We start from the raw sequence: 23,963 nt of genomic DNA on the forward strand, positions 1-23,963 counted from the left end.
GCATCTCTGTGATGGAGAAGGCTTGTGTCCTCTCATGATAATGGAGGCAGATATGGAGAGGCCACTTGTCTACATATAGCCTTAATCCTGTCTCTTGGCTCCTCCTATTTTCCCTAGAGCTGACTTTGGTCTTGCTGGTTGTGGGGAAGCTGCTGGCATCCCGGCTGACTCCGGGCTAGTGAATCTGGTAAACTGTTTCCTCAGCACATTTTGAGCATCGGGGTCCTCCTACTTTACTTGACCCCATTTTTTCTTACTGGCAGAGGCTCTGCCATTTCTTCCTCTGGACACTGGCTTCAGCTATCTAAACCCTAGGAATGACCATGGCCATAAACATAGCAGCTCCACAGTCGTCCCTCAGGCATTCAGCTTTTCTTTCTCTTCTACGAACCCCAGGGGGCCTCCTCTACCATGTGAAGGCTGGGGATACTCAGAATGATTATGGCCTTCTCTCTGCCATTCCTCCTCTCTAGAAGTGTGCACACATATGTGCCAGGGCAACCTGTGAGGCAGTGTCCTCAAGAGCTCAAAACCATTCCTTCTTTCCATTTGGGGTTTCTATTCTTTATGTCATCCTTCCACTTCTGGGGTTTGATGTTGATACAGTTATGGAGCAGTAAGGACATTATTCCCTCATCCCAACACTAGATGGGCTTTGGTCTGCAGAGATCCCTCCATGTTTTCATCCTCCTTATTGACAATCAGTCACCCATTTCCCAGGGGCTATAATGATAGCTGGGTTGCCACAGGTGTGGAGAGGAGACCAAAAGAATACAGTTAGCAACCCAAAAAATAATTAAGCAGTATTTAAATATTTAAAGGATATCGCCATTGTTTTACTAAAATACCTTATCTCTTCTGAATTGCACAACTTCATTCTTTCCCATCTGTGAATAAATACATTTAAAAATATTTTTTTCCTCTCAATTGATAAGTAGTAATGTGAGTTCCTAGACTATCCTTCTTTTTTAGTAATTTTGAATAGTTAAAATAATTTCATCATTTTGATCCATCTAAAGAATATCGTAATTTAAATCAATTAGCAGCATCAGAGCTCGCCACAATGGCCAACCCATACATGCAGTATGTCCAGTAACAACAAATTCTCATTACTCAACCCAACAATTATGGGCACTAAGAGGCATCTGGCCAGCTCAAGTTCTCCATGATGATAATCCCTGCAGTGCACAATCTTTTAGAAACTAGGCTCGGGTTAAAGTCTACTGGGAATCGGGCTGTATCCTCCTGCTTCTGAGAGCCAGGAAACTTCAATGTGGAAGAAACCAACCAAATTCAGTGTCAGAGAGCCACATGGATGGTGCAGGAAAGGGTTAGTCTCCAGTGTACCATCTTGTTGAGACCAATCAATTGTTCTTCCTTTTGAATGGTTTACCTTAAACAGAGAAGGAGTGCATAAAAGATAAGGCAAGCTGTGAATTTGACCAGGTGTGCATGGTTATCACTAAGATTAAAAAAAAAAAAATCTCCCTTCTCTATATATAGTGCATTGTAAATCAGCCAGCAAATACTAACTTGTGCCTTTCTGCATCAGACATCATGCTGAGCTCTTTGGAGTTAGAGAATATTTACAATACAGTCCCTGATGTTAAAGCTAGAGTCTTGTTGAAAGATCATTCATTCATTCAGCAAATATGTATTGATTGAGTTCCTTCTTTGTGCCAGGCACTGTGATTTGTGGGTACAAGGCAGAAACAAAATAGATATGAACCCTGCTTCCATGGAGCTTATAATCAGGAAATACTGTATTCAGTAAGTGACTCTGGCTGTAACCAAATATCCCCAGTTCTGCCATATGGAGTTCCTTTCCTTTCCCAGCAAATAAAATAATTCAAGCACGTTCTGGGTAACTTCCGCAGGTACAGTCCCTCCTGAACCTGCTGATGATTCCACTGTCACTTGGCAGGTCTCATTCTGGACTGGCTGTCTGCATTCCTGCTGGTTCCTTCAGCTTTTCTGTGTTTGGCTTCTCTAGGCGGATGTCCTCTCCCTGCAATGTTCACCTCCACACTCTCCGTGAGCCTCCCCCTTCCTTCTCTGAGGTCTCACAAGCTCTACTTTGTAAGAATCTCTACTGAGGGCTTCATCTGAGGAAGGGGTGAGTGGAGAGGGAGGAAGTGAAAAAAAACAAACAAGCTAGAATTTAAACCCAGTGATAACTACTCCTTAACGTGCATTGGTGTTCACAGATGGACACCATCTATCTCAGCTCTGCAGAAGTTTGTTTGGGTCACACTCAGACTTTCTTTCAGGGTCCCAGGACTGTAAGCCTCCAAACCCGCTCCAGCTCTCAAACAACCCCTCCTCATGAAAAAAAGAAGCCAAACATTGTTTTACCTCCCAGAAACACCAGTCTGTCCACCAGGAAGGCTGCCCTTTACAGCAGTCTAGAGAGCAACTCTGTGCCTGTCTTAACTTTCCCTTCTCGGCCATGGACTTCACCTTTCCAAAACCCAAAAGGCTAATTTAAGTATTTTCCCAAGCAAAAAGAATGGAATTCCCACAAAGGTGAATTCCACTGCATTCTTTGTATCACAGAAATGCCTTTACTTTGTTGTGTTCTGCCCACAAGTAAGGGGAGGCCAGGAATGATGTAAGGGTGTATTATGTGGCACCCACCTCTCTTGGAGGCCAAAAGCAGAAGGATGAATGAAATACCCTGCAGGAAGAAATAGCTGGATAGTGAGAGGCAGGTATATGTGGAACAGCATTTCAGACATAGCAAAGAGCATGTGTAGAATCCCCAAAGTTCCAGGAGGCACAATATTCAAACAACAGCAAGGCAGGCACTGGTGAGGCATGGAGAAGGCAAGAGAGATGAATTAAGTATGAGAGGTGGACAAGAGTCTTGTATGCCATAAAATTGATTTTGACCTTTATACTAAAGATCATAAGAAAATAGCAAGCAAATAACAAGCAGTTTTATGAAGCCCATGTGTGGGCATATTTGTGAATGTAGTGTATAATGACAAGGTTTTCTTTATCAACATCTGTGTGGAGAATGGCTTAGCTAATGATATCAGGTGGCATATGCTAGATGCTAAATGAGCAGGAACAGTGGTATGTACTGATATTTTCCCACACAAATGTAGATTTATTAGACATCAAAAATTTCTTCCCAAAGCTCCAGGAAGAAGGAACACTATAGCCACAAATGATGTTCCTAAAGTGTGAGGCAAAATATAATACTGTGATAATTTATCTAACAGGTCTATGTGACTACACACATTGTTGAAAAAGTACCTGATAGGATAATCTTATGGAGGAAGAGTTCCTCCTGAGTTGACATCAAAGGCAGACATAGGGTAAAACTAATGACACTCCAGCTTCAAAGCCCATCCTTCACAGAGGCCTTTTGGACCCTGGGCTCATATTCATTTATTAAAGAAAGTTTTATACTCTTCAGGCTCCCCAAAATCTGGACCTACTTCCATCTGATATAATACCCAGGCATTCATGGAGAAAGTGGGATCTGAACTAGCCTTTGAAGAAAAATTAAGTTTTGTATATGCCAAAAGGAATGAGAGCTCATTTGTGCTGAGGAGGACAGGAGGGACAGTAGTAGTGCATGGGATGACTGGGAGGCAGTGAGTTGATTAATCAGTAGAATCTGCTTTTCCAACTCATCATCTAGGGTGTCCGTAGAGACCTAGTTTAGTTTTTTAGGTTCTTTGGGATATAATAAATGGAGTACTTCTCAGGTTAGCTCAAGCAAGGGGAGGTCTATTGTAATGCAATATTATGGGCAGGAAGTAGTCTGGGGTTGGAGGAGAGGTCAGGATGCAGAGATTCAACATGTGGAAGAAACAGAATTTCACACTAGTCTTCCACTATCATTGGACCTAACTATTTTCTACCTGCTTGATAGTGTTTCCATTACCAACTGCCAAGTCTCTCTCTGTTGTCAATATAAATTCTTAATTTAATAATTTTGTTTGCTTACAATATTTGCTTCCTCATGGCTCTGGTCCTGCTCTGGTCCTCATTTTCTTAACATTTCAAAATTCAGGTTCTCTGAGAGGAAATTTCTGTCATATCAGTTCACTATTCCTTGACTAGCAAGGTCATAGATCAATGGTTAGCCTATGGCTTGGGTTTGTATACCTTTTCCAGTTGGGTATGCCTGGAATGCAGAATCCTTACACAAATATGGCAGCCTGTGACTGCCCCGTCAGCAGGGGTTGTGCAGAGGAATTTCCCTTGTGAGCGTCTGTAGGTGCAACTGGTGTAATGAATGGCATGTTCAGTATAGCTGAAATCATACTAGCTAATACTTCCTGAAAGCTTCCTCTCCATCCCTGTGTTAGGTTCTATTCTAAGCACTTCTTATATATTAACAATCTTATGTGGTAGTAACTACCTTTGTCCCCATTTAGCTGAGGAGGAAATTGATGCCCTGCAAAATCAAGTTGCTTGCTCAGGATCATGCAGCTAATAACTAGTGGAACCTGGATTCTAGCCAGGTAGTAGTTTTTAAACTCCATTGTCGTCTCCACCATATGCGAGATTTTATCTGAGATTTTAGGAATGCTGGTTTGTAGCAGAGATCAGAGGCAGAGAAATCACTTAGGGGACTAAAGTGGGTTGCAGTGATGCAGTGGGTGAACAATAAAGGAGGGACTAAAAAAATACAGAATGGATGGGAAAGAGAAGATTTCTCAGACATGTACAAGAAAACAAGAGCCACTTGGATTTGATGATAAGTTGGAGCAGGGGTTTTGAAATAAATATTCAAATGAAACACATCATACATGCCCTCCTAATGAAAAAACAAATTGGAGAATATATTTACAATTCCTTAGCATGGAAAAATGATTAATTGGCTGTTGGAAAGTACAGTATCTAAAGACTTTATCAAATGCTATGGAAAAAGCTCTTATATTCTTTCCCACAGAGAAGTATCGTACCATGAAAATGTCCCTGCCTCTAGATATCCCCACAAAAGGCTGGTTAGACTAGGTTATTGAGAAACTCTGGTTTTTCTAATTTAGGTCAGAATTTTGAAGGAAAAACTTTCCCCCCTTCCTTTGTAGCATGGAATAAAGAAAATTTCTGGAGGAGCTACACCTCCCATGTTGATATTCAAGCTTCCCAGAGTCTCCTGGCGAGGCAGATATGAGGGCAAATATGCCAGGCACTGTAATAAATGTGGAAGAGGTGTGAACGATATTCCCTGAAAGCCAGAGGCTTCAGCACCTATTGCTGTCTGTGGGGTCTGGGACACTCCTCTCAGAAGCTGATATTTAACCTATACTCCTTCCTGCACTGGGTTGCCAGCCACCCATCCTCAGTTTGTAGTTCCAAAAACTGTCCAAGTGTTAGACTTCTTTGAGTGGTAGCAGTCTCGCCTCCCCGGCTGCTCTGCAGCTCTACCCAATCTTAGTTCTTCTTTTTCACATCCTATACATCTTGATGAAAACTCAAACCCCACCTAAATCACTTTTATTTCCCTTCTCTTGAATTCTTGAGGTGTTTACCATCTGTCCTATTGTGAGGAAAACATCGTTAACTGTATTTAAGGTACTTTCTCTTTAGACTGTATTTTAATGTTTTAAAAAGGAGAAGAGAGAGCATGCCTTCAAAAGACCAGGTTTAAGTCAAAGTATTAGAGGCCACTCAGCCTAGTTACAGTGGAATTCCTGTTGGTCAGAAGGCTGTAAAAACCCCAAAGATGAAGTTCTACTGAGGAGGAAGCGGTAAGACATTGGAGCCTTTAGTGTGGTTCTAGCCGCTCAGAATCTCATGGAGAGCCATGAGCACAATCATGAGGTCTACCTCTTTTGTTCCTCTGAGGAAAGAGCAGACAAGGAAGGACCGTTTGGAAGAGTAAGGAGGGAGCACCGTTCCTGCTTGTTGGTAGCATGAAATAGCAGGACGCAGCTTAGACATGGCGAAGACCAGCATGCGTAGAGGGACTGGAGATGATCAACAGCTGTGTGCCTTTCCCTAAAATTTTGCTGAAGGTTACATATCTATCTTTATTTCCTATACAACACAACTCCTTAATTGATTTTTTAAAATCAGAAAGCAATATTTTTACAGTCAGGTAATGAATTAAGAGCAAAAGTTCTAGTTTCTAGTCCTGGTTCTCGGTCTACACTTGAGCAAGTCATTTTACTGAGCTTTAATTTTTTTCACTCATGAAATGGAAATAATATCAACCTACTTAGAGACACTCTATGTACATCATTCATTTAAACATCAAATAGTAATTAAGCTGTAATTGTGGGAGCCTCTGGTCTAGTCACTGCGGGTGCATCAATTTAATAGTAGCAGACAAAAATCTCAGTCCTGTGGGGCTTATTGATTAGTATAATAGGCCAGGCTTTCTCCCTTCCTCCTTTCCTTCCTTCTTCTCTTTCTTTCTTCCTCTCTTCCTTCTTTTCCTTCTTTCCTTCCCTTCTTTCTTTCTCTCTCTCTTTCTTTTCTTTTCTTTCTTTCTTTCTTTTTTTTCCTTTCATTATTTGCTGAATAGCTATGATATATGGTAGGGTTATTTACAAGTGGATCAAATCTGCAAATTAGTTATTGGGCTTTGTGATGGAACAGAAATAAGGAAGCTGACACTTGGATGGGACTTTGCTGCAAACAAGCTCTATGACTATAAGACATAATGTTAACTCATATCCTTACCTCTAGATGAGAGAGTTAGACTGAGTGATTACTTTAGCTTTAAAATGTGCGGTTTTGTTTACTCCTACAGGGATCACAATGGTGACTAAGAGTTCTCTCAGTTCTTAGGATATGGGTTGCAAAATTCCAACAAATAAGATGATGGCAAAAGGCACCATGTTATACTCTGGAGTGTGATTATATGCCATTTTCTGTCATTTTCTTGTTATTACTTGTTTCCCTGCTATATCACACCAAGGTAGGAATCAAAAAGTGTGTAATATATATTATCGTCTGGATCTGGTAAAACTCATTTGACATCAGAAGCCTAGATTTGCGTTTCAGCATTCTAAAGTGATCTTTATTTTCCCCCGTCAAGTAGGCCAAATTCTGTCCCTATTGACTTATGTGTTTTACTTATTATTTTGACCAATGACTTCCTTTTTATATATCATAAAAATACAAAGTTTGGAAAAAATTAAATTTAGTTCATATTCCATTAGAATAATTTATTCATTCTAGATTAATGAGGTCTTATTATACTTGTATAATGAGAGAAGGACAATCTTATAAATATTAGACCTTAATATGCAGTACAGGTGTATCTAGCCCAAATATTACAGTACCAGAGATGACAATGAATGCCCAAAGTTTCCAAGACACTAGTTTTACTGTCATGGGGATGGGAAATGGTGAGGCAGTATGGATTGTAGTTAGCACGTATTCTGGAACCTGACTCCCTGCATTTGAATCCAAACTCTGCCACATGCTGCTGGGTGACCGTGAACACGTTGCTTAACCTCTCTGTGTCTCAGTTTTCTCATTTGTCAAGAGAAGATGATAGTGCAATTTCAAAGAATAAAACTCATTAATATTTGTAAAATGTTTAGAACAGTGTCTGAAAAATGGAAAGTACCTTATAATTTGGGGCTATTATTTAGGAGAGAGTTGGAGAGGAAGTAGGAGTAACAGATGCGGCACACAGAGAAGCGGGGGCATAAAAAGGGAGGTGAGAAACTGGATCGCAAGCACAGGAAGGGGAAAAGTTCAGGCAGTCAAGCACAGGTGTTTCTGTGTCTTTTATTTCTCAGGTTAGGGGAAGTCGATGAATATTTGAAGGTGGATGGAACAAAGCCAGCGAGCAGAAAGATGGAAGAAGGGAAGGATGCTGTGGGGGTGGGATAATCTATAATAAGGACACAAGTAATTAGAGAAGATAGAGGTAAGTACTTATCGAATAGTTTCTGTGTTCCTCAGAAACCCAACCAGACAGCCTTTACGGTATGTTACGAATCTGGAATTGAAATTCTGAAGAAAACAATGCAGACTCTCACACTCCTCAGCTGTTCAGGATCAGGCAGTGGATGGGAGAACGTAGTGAGCTAATGTGGGGTGAGTGTCTCATCAGAGGACCCTCTAATGATATGCTAAAGAGGAACTATAGCCCTGGAGTTCAGCTGGGTTGTCCTGGAAGGAGCCTCACAGACAGACCAACACAGTGTTCAACAGACAGAGGCAGGATAGCTCCGGGAACACAGGCGTCAGGCATCTGCAGCCAAACCACAGGCAGCCCAGAGGCCACCAACAGGCCATGGCAGTAGACAAAACAACTAAGCTGTGTTCAGGTGTCTGTGGAGTGGCCACTTACACATCAATGTTTTTATCACAATTTCCACAGGAACATAATGTGGCCCAAGAGGCAAATTCAAATTGAAGATCACACACACACACACACACACACACACACACACACGCACACACACACACAGTCTTTTCTATCTTCACTGGAATCTTTTTTAAAAATGTCCTATAATAGGGTTTAGAAAATAGAGTTGCTTTAACTGAAATCTTTGGGTTCTCCTATCCAGAGAGAGGACCAGCATTGTTGGCAGATTGGGTATCAGGCATATTTGGTAATTTGGGAAGAATACACAGAACTACAAGCTTAGCTGAAACAAGAGGAATAGGACTTATTTTGGGCAGAAAAATTTTTTTTTATTATTTTTAATTTTTTTGACATTTTCTTTTCTTTTTTTTTTAATTTTTTATTTATTTTCAGCGTAACAGTATTCATTGTTTTTTCACCACACCCAGTGCTCCATGCAATCTGTGCCCTCCCTATTACCCACCACCTGGTTCCCCCACCCTCCCACCCCGCCCCTTCAAAACCCTCAGGTTGTTTTTCAGAGTCCATAGTCTCTCATGGTTCACCTCCCCTTCCAATTTCCCTCAACTCCCTTCTCCTCTCCATCTACCCTTGTCCTCTATATTATTTGTTATGCTCCACCAATAAGTGAAACCATATGATACTTGACTTTCTCTGTTTGACTTATTTCACTCAGCATAATCTCTTCCAGTCCTGTCCATGTTGCTACAAAAGTTGGGTATTCGTCCTTTCTGATGGAGGCATAATACTCCATAGTGTATATGGACCACATCTTCCTTATCCATTCATCCGTTGAAGGGCATCTTGGTTCTTTCCACAGTTTGGCGACCGTGGCCATTGCTGCTATAAACATTGGGGTACAGATGGCCCTTCTTTTCACTACATCTGTATCTTTGGGGTAAATACCCAGCAGTGCAATTGCAGGGTCATAGGGAAGATCTATTTTTAATTTCCTGAGGAATCTCCACACTGTTCTCCAAAGTGGCTGCACCAGTTTGCATTCCCACCAACAGTGTAAGAGGGTTCCCCTTTCTCCACATCCTCTCCAACACACGTTGTTTCCTGTCTTGCTAATTTTGGCCATTCTAACTGGTGTAAGGTGGTATCTCAATGTGGTTTTGATTTGAATCTCCCTGATGGCTAGTGATGATGAACATTTTTTCATGTGTCTGGTAGCCATTTGTATGTCTTCCTTGGAGAAGTGTCTGTTCATATCTTCTGCCCATTTTTTAATATGATTATCTGTTTTGTGTGTGTTGAGTTTGAGGAGTTCTTTATAGATCCTGGATATCAACCTTTTATCTGTACTGTCATTTGCAAATATCTTCTCCCATTCCGTGGGTTGCCTCTTTGTTTTGATGACTGTTTCTTTTGCTGTGCAGAAGCTTTTTATCTTGATGAAGTCCCAGAAGTTCATCTTTGCCTTTGTTTCCTTCGCCTTTGGAGACATATCTTGAAAGAAGTTGCTGTGGCTGATATCAAAGAGGTTACTGCCTATGTTCTCCTCGAGGATTCTGATGGATTCCTGTCTCACGTTGAGGTCTTTTATCCATTTCGAGTTTATCTTTGTGTACGGTGTAAGAGAATGGTCAAGTTTCATTCTTCTACATATAGCTGTCCAGTTTTCCCAGCACCATTTATTGAAGAGACTGTCTTTTTTCCACTGGATATTTTTTCTTGTTTTGTCAAAGATTATTTGACCATAGAGTTGAGGGTCCATATCTGGGCTCTCTACTCTGTTCCACTGGTCCATGTGTCTGTTTTTATGCCAGTACCATGCTGTCTTGGTGATCACAGCTTTGTAGTAAAGCTTGAAATCAGGTAACGTGATGCCACCAGTTTTATTTTTGTTTTTCAACATTTCCTTAGCAATTCGGGGTCTCTTCTGATTCCATACAAATTTTAGTATTATTTGCTCCAGCTCTTTGAAAAATACTGGTGGAATTTTGATTGGAATGGCATTAAAAGTATAGATTGCTCTGGGCAGTATAGACATTTTAACGATGTTTATTCTTCCCATCCAAGAGCATGGAATGGTCTTCCATCTTTTTGTGTCTTCTTCAATTTCTTTTAGGAGTGTTCTGTAGTTCCTCGAGTACAGATCTTTAACCTCTTTGGTTAGGTTTATTCCGAGGTATCTTATGGTTTTTGGTGCTATAGTAAATGGAATCGATTCTCTAATTTGCCTTTCTGTATTTTCATTGTTAGTGTATAAGAAAGCCACTGATTTCTGGACATTGACTTTGTATCCTGCTACATTACTGAATTGCTGTATGAGTTCTAGTAGTTTGGAGGTGGAGTCTTTCGGGTTTTCCATATAAAGAATCATGTCATCTGCGAAGAGAGAGAGTTTGACTTCTTCTTGCCAATCTGGATACCTTTTATTTCTCTTTGTTGTCTGATTGCTGTTGCTAGGACTTCTAATACTATGTTGAACAAGAGTGGTGAGAGTGGGCATCCTTGTCGTGTTCCTGATCTCAATGGGAAGGCTGCAAGCTTTTTCCCATTGAGGATGATATTTGCTGTGGGTTTTTCATAGATAGATTTGATGAAGTTCAGGAATGTTCCCTCTATCCCTATACTTTGAAGCGTTTTAATCAGGAACGGATGCTGGATTTTGTCAAAAGCTTTTTCTGCATCAATGGAGAGGATCATGTGGTTCTTCTCTCTTCTCTTATTGATTTGTTCTATCACATTGATTGATTTGCGAATGTTGAACCATCCTTGTAACCCAGGGATGAATCCTACCTGGTCATGGTGGATAATCTTTTTAATGTGCTGTTGGATCCTGTTTGCTAGGATCTTGTTGAGAATCTTAGCATCCATATTCATCAGTGATATCGGTCTGAAATTCTCCTTTTTGGTAGGGTCTTTGCCTGGTTTGGGGATCAGGGTAATGCTGGCTTCATAAAAAGAGTCTGGAAGTTTTCCTTCTGCTTCAATTTTTTGAAACAGCTTCAGGAGAATAGGTATTATTTCTTCTTTGAAAGTTTGATAGAATTCCCCAGGGAATCCGTCAGGTCCTGGGCTCTTGTTTTTTGGGAGGTTTTTGATCACTGCTTCAATCTCGTTACTAGATATCGGTCTATTCAGGTTGTCAATTTCTTCCTGGTTCAATTTTGGGAGTTTATAGTTTTCCAGGAATGCATCCATTTCATCTAGGTTGCTTAGCTTATTGGCATATAACTGTTGATAATAGCTTCTGATGATTGTTTCTACTTCCTTGGTGTTAGTTGTGATCTCTCCCCTTTCATTCTTAATTTTATTAATTTGGGCTTTCTCTCTTTTCTTTTGGATTAGTGTGGCCAATGGTTTATCGATCTTATTGGTTCTTTCAAAAAACCAGCTTCTAGTTTCGTTGATACGTTCTACTGTATCTCTGGTTTCTACCTCGTTGATCTCTGCTCTAATCTTGATTATTTCCCTTCTTACGTGTGGAGTTGGTTTGATTTGTTGTTGATTCTCCAGTTCTTTAAGGTGTAGAGACAGCTGGTGTATTCTGGATTTTTCAATTTTTTTGAGGGAGGCTTGGATGGCTATGAATTTCCCCCTTAGGACCGCCTTTGCTGTATCCCATAGGTTTTGGAGTGAAGTGTCTTCGTTCTCATTGGTTTCCATAAATTGTTTAAGTTCTTCTTTGATCTCCTGGTTGATCCAAGCATTCTTAAGCAAGGTGGTCTTTAGCTTCCAGGTATTTGAGTTCCTTCTGAACTTTTCCTTGTGATTGAGCTCCAGTTTCAAAGCATTGTGATCTGAGAATATGCAGGGAATAATCTCAGTCTTTTGGTATCGGTTGAGCCCTGATTTGTGACCCAGTATGTGGTCTATTCTGGAGAAGGTTCCATGTGCACTTGAGAAGAATGAGTATTCTGTTGTTTTAGGGTGGAATGTTCTGTATATATCTATGAGGTCCATCTGGTCCAATGTATCATTCAATGCTCTTATTTCTTTATTGATTTTCTGCTTCGATGATCTATTTCTGAGAGAGGCGTGTTAAGATCTCCTACTATTAATGTATTCATATCAATATGACTCTTTATCTTAATTAATAGTTTTCTTATGTAATTGGCTGCTCCCATATTGGGGGCATAGATATTTACAATTGTTAGATCATCTTGGTGGATAGTCCCTTTAAGAATGATGTAGTGTCCTTCTGTATCCCTGACTACTGTCTTTAGTTTAAAATCTAATTTATCTGATATGAGAATCGCTACCCCGGCCTTCTTTTGAGGCCCATTGGCGTGAAAGATGCTTCTCCATCCCTTCACTTTCAGTCTGGGTGTATCTTTAGGTTCAAAATGGGTCTCTTGTAGACAACATATGGATGGGTCCTGTCGTTTTATCCAATCTGCAACCCTGTGTCGTTTTATGGGTGCATTTAGGCCATTCACATTGAGAGTGATTATTGAGAGATACGTTTTTATTGACATTGTGTTATCTTTGAAGTCTTTCTGTCGATTGTCTCTATATTTCTGTTCAATGCTATTCTTAGGATTTTTCCTCTTTTATAGAACCCCCCTTAATATTTCCTGCAGCGTCGGCTTGGTGGTTGCATAGTCTTTTAAGCCTTGCCGGTCTTGGAAACTCTTTATCTCTCCATCCATTTTGAATGTCAGTCTTGCTGGATAAAGTATTCTTGGCTGCATGTTCTTCTCATTTAGTGCCCTGAATATATCTTGCCAGCCCTTTCTGGCTTGCCAGGTCTCTGTGGACAGGTCTGACGTTATTCTGATGGGCTTTCCTCTGTATGTAAGGAGCTTCTTTGTCCTAGCGGCTTTCAAGAGATTGTATCTACAATTATGATTCCTCAATTTTACTATGAGGTGCCTGGATGTTTTTTTTGAATTTATAATCTTGGGGGGGGGACCTTTCTACTTCTAGTACATGAACACTTGTTCCATTCGCAAGATTGGGAAAATTTTCATGAAAAACTTGTTCCACTATATCTTCTAGACTTCTTTCTTTCTCCTCCCCTTCAGGGATTCCAATAATTCTGACGTTGGAACGTTTCATGGCATCATTTATTTCCCTGATTCTGTTTTCGTGGCTTCTAAGCTGTTTGTTCCAGGCTTCCTCCTGATCCTTTCTCTCTATTTGTTTGTCCTCCAGATCACTAATTCTATCTTCTGTCTCAGTTACCCTAGCTTTTAGAGAATTTAGATTAGATTGGAACTCATTGAGAGCGTTGTGAACCTCATCCCTGGTGGCCTTCAGCTCTGCCCTAACATTATGAACCTCCTCTCTGGTCGCTTTCAATTCTGCCCTAATCAATTCTGTTTGGTCATCCATGGCTTTCTCCAACCTAGCTATTGCCTGGATAATTGTTAGCCTGAATTCTCTTTCTGACATATTGTCTATGTTGATAGCCGTTAGCTCTGTTGCAGAAGGCCCATCCTCTGTATTTTTCTTCTGTTGGGGATTCCTCCTCCTAGTCATTTTGGTGAGAGATGACTGGACAGATGTAGGTGGATGTATTGACCGTGGTGCAGTCAAGGTGCACCCTGGAACGCTTCTGAGCACTCAGGATTCCCCACCCAAATGAGAGAAAAAAGAAAAGAAAAAGAAAAAAGAGGGAGAGAGAGAGACAGGAAAAAAAGGGAAGATAAAAGTGAAGGTTCAGCCCAAATGGGCCCCAGGGTAAGGTTTATGACGTATACAAACAAAAACAGACAAACAAAAAGACTGATAAAAGTATATGACGAGAGAAAATATATATATATATAAGCAAAAAAAAGGAGGAGCCTCATCAAGAAGAACCCCGACATTTTCTTGAATATGAATGAATGAATGAATGAATGATGTTCAGTTAGCCAGCAGGAAACTCTTGGGCAGCATAAAGGACACCATCTTCGTGGTGACAAGGGGTAAAAGGTTTGAGAGAGGCTCATACATCCTATACAAGGCCTATACATCCTATACTCTCAGAATGATGCATACTTGAGTGTGGATGAAAACCAGTGTATTAAAATGGTAAGGCACTTAAAAAAGTTTGGCACCGCCTGATGTATAGTGGGTTCGACATAGGATTTTGTCCCTTTCTCTCTTCCACCCAAGGTAATTCTTTTTTAAAATACCACTTCTCAGTATAGATTAAAAAGTTTTGGCCCTAGCTAAAGGGATCCTAGGCATCATGAGCAGGCGTGGAGAAGATTATTTTCAACAGGACTCCCTTCCCAGAGTTCTCCAATCTAGGCACACAGCAGCCTCCTCCACTACCACCAGCTAAACTTGGCTTAATAAATATATGGCAGGTAATGTATCCCACAAAACTGAAGCCCTACCCAGAGCCTCTCAGATACAATATAGCAGTTCTATGTACCCATTCCCTACTTCTGCTTACTTTGCTGCTAACTGCTCTCACTGTGACCTTCAGAGGCTCCTACAAGGACAGAGCCAGAAGGGCCTGGGAGTTTTGTTCCCCCCCAAAGCAGCAGTGACTGATGAATGTGGGATCAGAGAAGCCCACACCCCTTGTTTAGAAGTGAAGCAAGCTTTGACATGTAATTTATACTCCAGAGTTTCCCCAAGGTTCAGACTGAGGCTGGAATCACTTAAAATTTCACTCCTGCTTGGCTTCTCCTTCAGTGTCCTACTTTCCCACTTCCTGACTCTTTTTTTTTTTTTTTCTTAGAGCACATTCTTAATAAGTCACTCACATACAAACCCTTGCCTTAGGCTCTGCTTCTGGGAGTACTCAGTCTAAGACAGCCCTCACTTATTCATTCATTTATTCATTCATTCATTCATTCAAAAATGTGCACTGAGTGCCTGAGTGCTTTCTTCCCAGTCCCGGGAAGAAGAGCAATACATAGTTAGATAAAATGTACCAATAGATATTCTCAAGGGAAATGTGGGGGATATAGAAACTACCTATTTTTAAGCCAAGGGGAACTTTTAATACATGAACATATTATTACACCTGAAAAAGTGACATACATATATATAGTAGGTTCTTGTGGATGCTGAAAAATTTGATCAGTCCTTGTCTAGTAATATTGACCGTTGAGAAGAGCCAGTCGTTTACTTAGAAATCGATTTATTCGCCAACATTTATTGGGCTCCTACTGCGAATTAGAGTTTGTCAAACTGACAGACTATGTATAATTTGAATAATGTGTACAAAGCTACAGGAATACAATAAAAGAAATAATACTTTTCCAAGAAAATGAAAGGCTGGGTCTTGGAGGATAAACAGAATGAATTCTGGACAGAAGTAGAGAGAGGCATTTTAGAAAGGCAAGAGCAAACTCCACAGTAATCAGGTGTGAAAAAGCATTGGCAGGGCTCTGATTGTATAGTTTAGGGACAAAAGCCAGGCTCCCATAAAGGAGAGAGGCAGGAGATTAGAGATTAACCTTGAGATACAGGATGGAGCCACTCAGCAGTGGGTCTTTGGTACTCCAGAACTTTATCCTGTAGCACTGGGGAACATTCAAAGATATGAGGTTTGCCTTAGAAATAGTACAAAGGGTGCCTGAGTGGCTCAGTTGGTTAAGTGTGGGACTCTTGCTTTTGGCTCAGGTCATGATCTCAGGGTTGTGAGACAGAGTCCTGTGTCAGACTCAGTGTGCAGTCTGCTTAAAATTCTCTCTCTCCCTCTCCCTCTGCCTCTGCCTTTTCCCCTGCTTGTGTGCTCTTGCTCTCTCTCTCTCAAAAAAAAAAAAAAAAAAAAAGTAATATGAAGGATGTGTTCAAGAGGAGAAAGACTTGGGTCAGAACATTAATTAGTTAAAAGATTGTTCCTAGGTTAAATCATAAAGAATTTCCAATATTCAACCGTTTTTGACCTGACAAAAATGTCAAGTTCAAACTGATTGGCAAGCCAGGAAGAACAGGAGCGAGAATCTGAACAATGGCACAAAGACTAGAGGGGAGGACTAAAATAAAAGGAGAGAAATTAGCATGAGATGAACGATCCACTGGCTGCGGGGCCAAAGTTAGCTGTAGAATATTAGGTGTGACAGTAAAGTAGAGTTTTCTGAGAATGATGGAGTGAATCATGGAATGTTTGTCAGGGAAATAGGGCCCACTGGAGAGGTGGCTTAGAGAGTGTGGTAGGGAACCGTACCATGCTTCTCACTCCCGGCTCTATCCCACGTTACCTTGCAGTGCCTCGTGTCTTCAGTTCCTTCTTTTTGAAGATTTTATTTTTAAGTAATCTCTACACCCAAGGTTAGGCTCAAATTGACAGCCCTGAGATCCGGAGTCACATGCTCCACTGACTGAACTGGCCAGGCACCCCCTTCAGTTTCTTCATTTTCTGCTCCCTGACATTGGGGAGACATATAATACCCAGATTCCTACAGTTGTATCTGCTCCTAAAATTAAGCCAACAAATAATGCAATCCCAAGCACTTCGTTAAAGCAGGCCTCTGAACAATAACCTAAGCAGCATAATAGCAGGAAGAGAAAAGCCTAGTGGTCCTCTAGGACCAATCTAACCAGATTGTTCTTTAACAGGGACACACAGGGGATTCTGAAAGTCTCCAAGAATAAACAGAAAATCCGGGGCAGGGGGGTTGTTTTCCTACTCTGACCTCAACTCTGAACACTCACCCAGAACCACAATATTTCTTCTTCTTCTTTTTTTTTAATTTAAATTCAATTTGCCAGCATATAGTGCGTCATTAGTTTTAGATGTAGCGCTCAATATTTCTATTTAAAGTGCCACTGAACTTCTTCTGTTTGTGCTGAAATAGATATTGGTCAAAATGTAATCTGTGTTGTCAAGAAGACATGTCAGTTCATTGTCCTTCAAATAACACTGCTTTCCTAAAACAGAAATTATCTATTTGCTTAACACAGTCAGGACTTGGAGAACTACATGTCTGTCTGGATAGCTTATATCATTAATGCCACTTGAAATGGGCATGGACATACTGTTTAAAATGATCTTAACTAAACTTTTGACAAAGAAAACACTGTGGGAATCCAATAAAAAAGACCAAGGAAACATTGAATTTCATTTCTTTCTGCTTTTTCTTGTAACAATTCTTTGTGAGAATTTAATTTCATTCTGCTACTTCTTGTAAAAGAATTAGTGAGAAATGTATACACAGGAAATATTTTTTCTTAATATTTTTTATTCAATCCAATGAACTTAAGCTACTATTTGGAGACTATTGTTCAGGCATGGGCCTCAGCCAATTACACAGACGTGTTTATTCTACCACAAATACTGACTGTCTATCCACCAGACACTGCGGTAGTTGCTGGAGACACAGTGGTGGGCAAAATTAGGCATGGTCCCTGCACTCATGAAACTTGTAGTCTAGTGATAATAACAAATACTAAACAAATAATGTTTAGTATTTAGTATAAAATAACTTTAGTATATTAGTATAACAAAAATATTAAAAAACAAAACAAAACAAACAAAAACTTTGTTTGCAAAGTACAATGAGCTTCTGAAAAGAAAATAATGGGTATCACATAGTGGGGGACCTGTCCTACTCAACAGGATAGTCTCTGAAGAAGTGATATTCCAAGCTGAGATTGGAAGGACAAGTACGAGTCAGCCAGGTGATGAGGGAATTGGAAGGGCACTCGTAGCAGAGGAAGCTTCAAGTGCAAAGGCCCTGCAGTAGGAAAAAGGATGGCACTGTTCATGATATTCGTAGATGGCTAATGTGGCCCAAACAAACAAAGCTAGAGTTTCTGCAGAGGCTAGATCAAATAGGACCTAGGAGGTCATGGTAAGAATTCTGGTCTTCATCCTAAGAGCAACAGAAAATCACTGAAAGCTAGAGAGTGGTAGAATTAGATTTACCTACACTAATCATTTGACCAGTGAGTTTTTATTCAGTATTTAACAAGTGCTGTGATAACTGCTCTAGGTACTTAGAAGTCATATTAGGCATGGTCTCTACCTTAAGTAATATCTGGTGTGAAATTGTAAGAGGAAATTGAGGGTGTGTCAAAACTTCGAGGCAGAAATGAGATAGTCTTGGGAAGATAAGATCTAAAATATCTGCAGTTGGTTATGGCCAGTGCAAGTTGATGTATAGAGTTTTGGTTCTGCTTTTTTTTTTTTTTTTTTTTAAGAATTTTAAGGGAAGAGTATTCTGACAAAAGGAGTCCTCATCAATAATTCTGTCCACTGAAACCCTCTGTCTGTTCACAGATCAGGCACCACACAAACAACTATGCATCCAGTTCCACCTCCTTACCCCACCAGTGCTCCTCAACCTTGATGTGGAGTGACCAGTTGGAAAGGTGAGATTTAGAAGCTGTCTAGACTTACAGCATAGCCTTCCCCCATCTCTGTTCTGATCTGCCTTCCTGAGACAAGGACAGAATATCTCTAAGAACTAAAGTGCAGATTAGGCACACACCCAATTAAGGAGCACACAGATTAGGCACACACCCAATTAAGGAGCACCAGATTCCTTTAAGGAGTTGTTCTTCTCTTTACAACTTCACCTGAATTTCTTCCAACTAAGATTCGCAGACTGGCTCCTGGCGGATTTTGTGACCAGTCAAGTCTCCTGTAGTAAAAGAGCCTGCATGTCACTGAATTTTCACACGAACAGTGTCCAGGAGTATTTTAAGGCAAAGCTACCCTGTTTTAGTTTGACGTCAGAACTCAGTGTACTCCCCACATGGTCAGCACACTCTTGCTTGCCCTTTGCCTAGATCTGCTTGGAATAAAACGTGTACTCTAATGAAAGAACACTCTAGAAAGCAGATCGTGATGCCAAATATGATGCATAGTTGGTCGTATTAAATTCTAGACATTAGTTTCCCTCCTCAAACACTTCATTTCAATATTTCTGTTATTGATTGTAGGGTTAAATGGTCATGTGGCTATTACTCCATTGTTTGACCTTTTTTGTTTGAATGAAAGAAGGTGAAAAGTTTTAATTATTTTTTTTCAAACATGACACACTTGGCTTCTCAAATAAGTTGAACTCTCCATTGTAATGGACAGTCAGCATGTTCATTTTACTTCATTCCCTGGGTGAGGCTGGGTACAATGACTCCACTACTCTGTGTAAGTTGTGAAGATGGATGTGGACATTTAAGCAGCTCAATGTCCTTGGCCATTTGTTCTCCCATGACTGAAGTACCTGAAATATCTTTCTGTCTACAAGTTCAAGTTCTACAAGTTCACTTCTGTCCCTCAGGGGAAGATCAAAACATGTTTTTCAATAGAGATACAGTGTGAAACAATGCCTACAGGATACCAATAAGCTGGCTGATTCTGGAATGTAGCTTAAAAGTCATGGGGACAATAAAATTTTTACTCAACTCACCTTTATAGTCCCACATCTTTCCCTTAAATATCTGCATATAATATGCCTATTCTGGGCACTTTTTTCTTCTTTTTTTGCTATAAACACAGATTTCCTTGGAAAACAAATGAAGGGAAAAGAAGGGAGATATGCAATTCACATTTCTTTATTGGTACTCTCACTGTAATTTCATTTTTAATTTTTTAAGTAAATTCTATTGTCCTCTCCCTTCATTATGAAAATAAGCCAGCTCTCTATAGAAACTTTGCCAAATAAAGAGAATTAGAAAGAAAAGCAGCTTCCTAAACTTTACTTCCACTATTCAAGAAAAACTCACCATTGTTTTAGTAAATTTCTTTCTCATCTTTTTCCCCGCACTTTACTTGATTTTTCTTTACATACTTAGGATAATATTATATGTGCATTATTGTATCTTGGTTTTATTTAATTTAATGTAAAATAAACATTCCCCAGACTACCTACAAATTATTTAAAAAGTAATTTTGATATTTATATAAGTCTTTTAAAAGGATACATTGTAGTTTGCTAATCATAATCTGTGTTCAAATTTGGCACCACAATAATTGGAAATATATTATTACCTAAGGACTGAAATGCAATTAAAAATATTTCTGATTGTTTTTATCATAAGTTTACCTTAAGAAATAAATAATATATAAATTTTTAATATTTAAAGATGATTAAAATGCGACTGCTTTCCAGGAAACTATAGACATCTAAAATTTCTTTTTTTTTTTTTTAAAGATTTTATTTATTTATTTGTCAGAGAGAGTGAGCACAGGCAGACAGAGAGGCAGGCAGAGGCAGAGGGAGAAGCAGGCTCCCTGCTGAGCAAGGAGCCCGATGTGGGACTCGATCCCAGGACGCTGGGATCATGACCTGAGCCGAAGGCAGCTGCTTAACCAACTGAGCCACCCAGGTGTCCCGACATCTAAAATTTCATCAACAATATTGGAGAATTTCTGCTTTGCTTCATCCTAACCAGCACTGTATATTATTTTAAAACACACACACACGCACACACACTTCGTTGGTTTGATAGGAGAAAAATTGTATTTCATAGTTATTAAAATGTGCTTTCTTCCTTTTATCTTTCTGGGGTATAGTTATACACTGATTGGGGCTTGTTTTTATGGCAAGTTTATCTGACCATTCAATGTGTCTACAATTGATTCAGTGCCATGATTTGATTATTCTACTGGATTACAAACTTGGAAACCAGAAAAATTACTCATAAAAAAAAGCATATACATAGCATAATTAAATAGCCAAAAGCTTAAGTGATCCAAAATTCCAGTTATTTAAATTGCTTTTATTTACGAAACATATGTGTAATTACTTCAAACAAGAATGTTTCAATGTCTAAGACATATGTATTTCTCAACACCTTCTCACACCACACAGAAAAAGTACACCTTCTCATGCTTATTACATCTTTCTCTCTCTATTCTAACAGATGAAAGAACGGAGCTGACTTTTTATTGAAATTCCTGCTTGCCTGAGTTTGTGTATTTCTTCCCACCTGAGAAGGAGAATTTATGTTTGATATGGATTGTTTCTTCATTTTCATCTTTTAAAAAAATTTAATATTTCTTCTTGTCAGTAATACCCACTGAAACCAGGTTTATTATCATGCTTTGTGTCTCTGAGTGTCAAATTGGCTTCTGGGACTGGGTTTTGAGTACATATTTAAGAAGTTGGGCATGATTTCACAGATAATGATTGGTGAAAAGTGTGAAAAAGAAAAACCCATTTTCCGAGAGTTTTCCTCCCACTTCAAACCTTTGCCTGAATCTCAACCAGTGTGGACATCTTTACATTTTATGGTAGTCTTGATTTTATAATGAGTTTGAAAAAAAATCAATATAAGCTTTCAACAATGAAAAGTCAACATTTTTAGAGCAAGAATTCAATGAATAGGACATAAACTTAAATGAGACAGAAAAGGTGCCCAGATGGAGGCAGGAGGGTGCCATGATAAATGATATTTATGCCAAATGTGTGATGAATGTATTGGAGATAAGGTATCCCTCTGGGCTAAGCTTGGAACTAAACATCTGTAGGTCTGTATTCTGGTTATGTGTCACAGTGACTGGCAATCAACATAAGGGTTATGTGTCTTTGAAGACTGAAAAGAGTGGATGCAGCTAAGGGCTTTCCTGAAATGTCACCGGAAACAATACTGAGGTTACATGATTCACTGTTGTGTTAGAGCAGTAAAAAAATCCAAGCACAGCCCTCTGATTTACCACTATCTGTTCAAGATTTCTTTAAATTTCTTCCCAGGTGTCACACAAAAAGGCAAAACTAATAAGTGACATAGTTACTCAATAGCAAGTTTTGTTACATTTTATATAAAGGAAACTATGTCATCTGAATTGAAATGAAAAATCCTATGAACTTTTAACAAATACTTTTGAGTCATTGGATGTCTTTCAGCTAATGTCCTTACCTGTTTGTAAATTCAACCAATCTTTCTTTCTCTTGCCTTTCTTCCCACCCCTGCAACTTCCTCCTTCCTTTTCCTCACCTCATTCACTTAATGCAACACATATTTATTGAGTGTCCTTCTTTAGGCACTGTGCTATAAGGGCCATGCTGTGACCTACAAGGACATCTTAGGAAGACATGATAATATGGTACTGGTACCAGTAGTTTTGCCATAGAAGCCTGTACTGTGATTCCACTGTCATCTTTGTCAACTAGATTAAACCAAAACAGTGAGTCATTCCTTTAAATAGTTGAATCAGTTGTGGATTAGCTGGAAAATTATATTCATTTGAACTTGTATTTTAAATAGCTTTATGTAACTCACACGAAGATGATGTATATAATCCTTTTATTCAGGTTTAAATTCAATGAATTTTTTTGAGCAACCAGAATTTGCCAATAATCATAAGAATGTCCATGCTTCTGTTACCACTATCTGTCTATCAATCATCTATGTAGTTGTCTAGTTGTCATATATTTATTATTTTATTTTTACAAAAGAAACCCAAGTCTACAGAGGGCTTGCCCAGTGTCACATGGTTAATATAAGAATTCAGATCCATTGTAAGTTCTTTGATTCCAGGCTTATTGTTCTTCCTATACTACAGTGGGGATGTGAGATCTGCCTCAATGATATTCCATTTATAAGATGATGTGATATAGTAATAGAAGCATGGGTTTTGGAATGAAACCTGGATTTAAAGCTGGCTGTCCACTTACTAGCTCCTTGACCTTGAGAAATCTGATTAATTTCATCGAATCTCAGTGAATTAATCAATAAATTAAAGATAATAATACTTACCTGTGGGTTATTGCCATAATTCATGTAAAGTGAGTCTAACACAGTAGATGCTCAATAAGTACTAATTGCAATTAATTCTTTATCTAGACTTATCTCCAGCTATATAACATGAGTTCTCAATTTCAACTATAAACTGGCTTCCTGATTGTGTAGGTTTACATGTCATGGACAGAATCAACTTCAAATCTCTTGATGCTGTTCTTGTTTATAATATTTCATGATTACTTTTTCCCATGCAAAACCTACTCATCTCCCACATGTGTAACTTTCATCTTGTCCTTGGGTCTGGAACAATTAAAGTATCTTTTTTTCTCTCCTTACCTTTATCCATCTCTGAAGTTACATAGTGCTCATTTTGATGATTATTGTATTATTCTTCAAATATTTTCATTACATATTTTTCCCATTAACAAAAATTCTATTTCTTGGTGGGCAGAACCCTTTTCTTATATTTTCTTCATAAGTCTGTTAGCACTGGTGCAGTATTTGACCCCAAGAAAGATGCTCCTTATTTGGTAAATTCTCAACAAAGGTAACATTTATGTACAATATTAGCAGTTGCCAATTTAAAAGAATGTGATAGAAAGTCTTTCATTTCCATGTTGCTATTCAACTTCCCTGATTTTAAAAATGCTAATCCAGACAGAATAGTCACCTGCAGTTTAATATAATAAAGTTTATTAAAGCTATCTAGGTGAAAGTCATAAGGTAATAATAACATGATTAGAAAGGTTTGAAAAATAATGACTCTTTGGTAAAGATATTTCTTACACAATTAAAAATGATCTTTGTCCAATTAGCTTGAAATCTGATGGAAAGACGGTATATGTCAATATAAAATACTTCTGATGTTTTCATTTTTAACCCACAGAAATGTATCCATTTCATACTAAATTCAACCAAAATAATAAGTTCTGTAACATATGTTCTCAAGTATCCTAGATCATGATTCAGCAATACACTGATTCTTAACAAGGCTTTCCTCTTCATTTTTTAAATTACCATCCATACACATGGATTCTCATAATTATGTAATGAGGTTACACTGAGAATAGAACTAGCCCTCAAAATAAAACGAATTTCTGCCATAAAGAGTTACATGTGGAGAAACGGGGCTTGA

General features: G+C 39.1%; 1 protein-coding gene across 2 annotated transcripts in view; it reads left to right on the forward strand.

The window, feature by feature from the left end:
- The window catches only part of PTGER3 (prostaglandin E receptor 3), a 209,592-nt gene that overhangs the window by 65,879 nt on the left and 119,750 nt on the right, over positions 1 to 23,963 (forward strand). Inside the window, exons 3-4 of one of the 2 annotated variants that reach the window (XM_080802082.1) lie at positions 18,420 to 18,511; positions 21,008 to 22,825. The exons of the other annotated variant lie outside the window; for it this stretch is intronic. Of the exons in view, the coding sequence (XP_080658208.1) occupies positions 18,420 to 18,511; positions 21,008 to 21,011 (96 nt within the window). The 3' untranslated portion in view covers positions 21,012 to 22,825. Of the gene's footprint in view, positions 1 to 18,419; positions 18,512 to 21,007; positions 22,826 to 23,963 lie in introns of those variants that run through there. 2 annotated transcript variants of the gene reach the window in all.

The sequence above is a fragment of the Martes martes genome (assembly GCF_963455335.1).
Source record: "Martes martes genome assembly, chromosome: 4".
Classification (NCBI taxonomy): Eukaryota; Metazoa; Chordata; class Mammalia; order Carnivora; family Mustelidae; genus Martes; species Martes martes.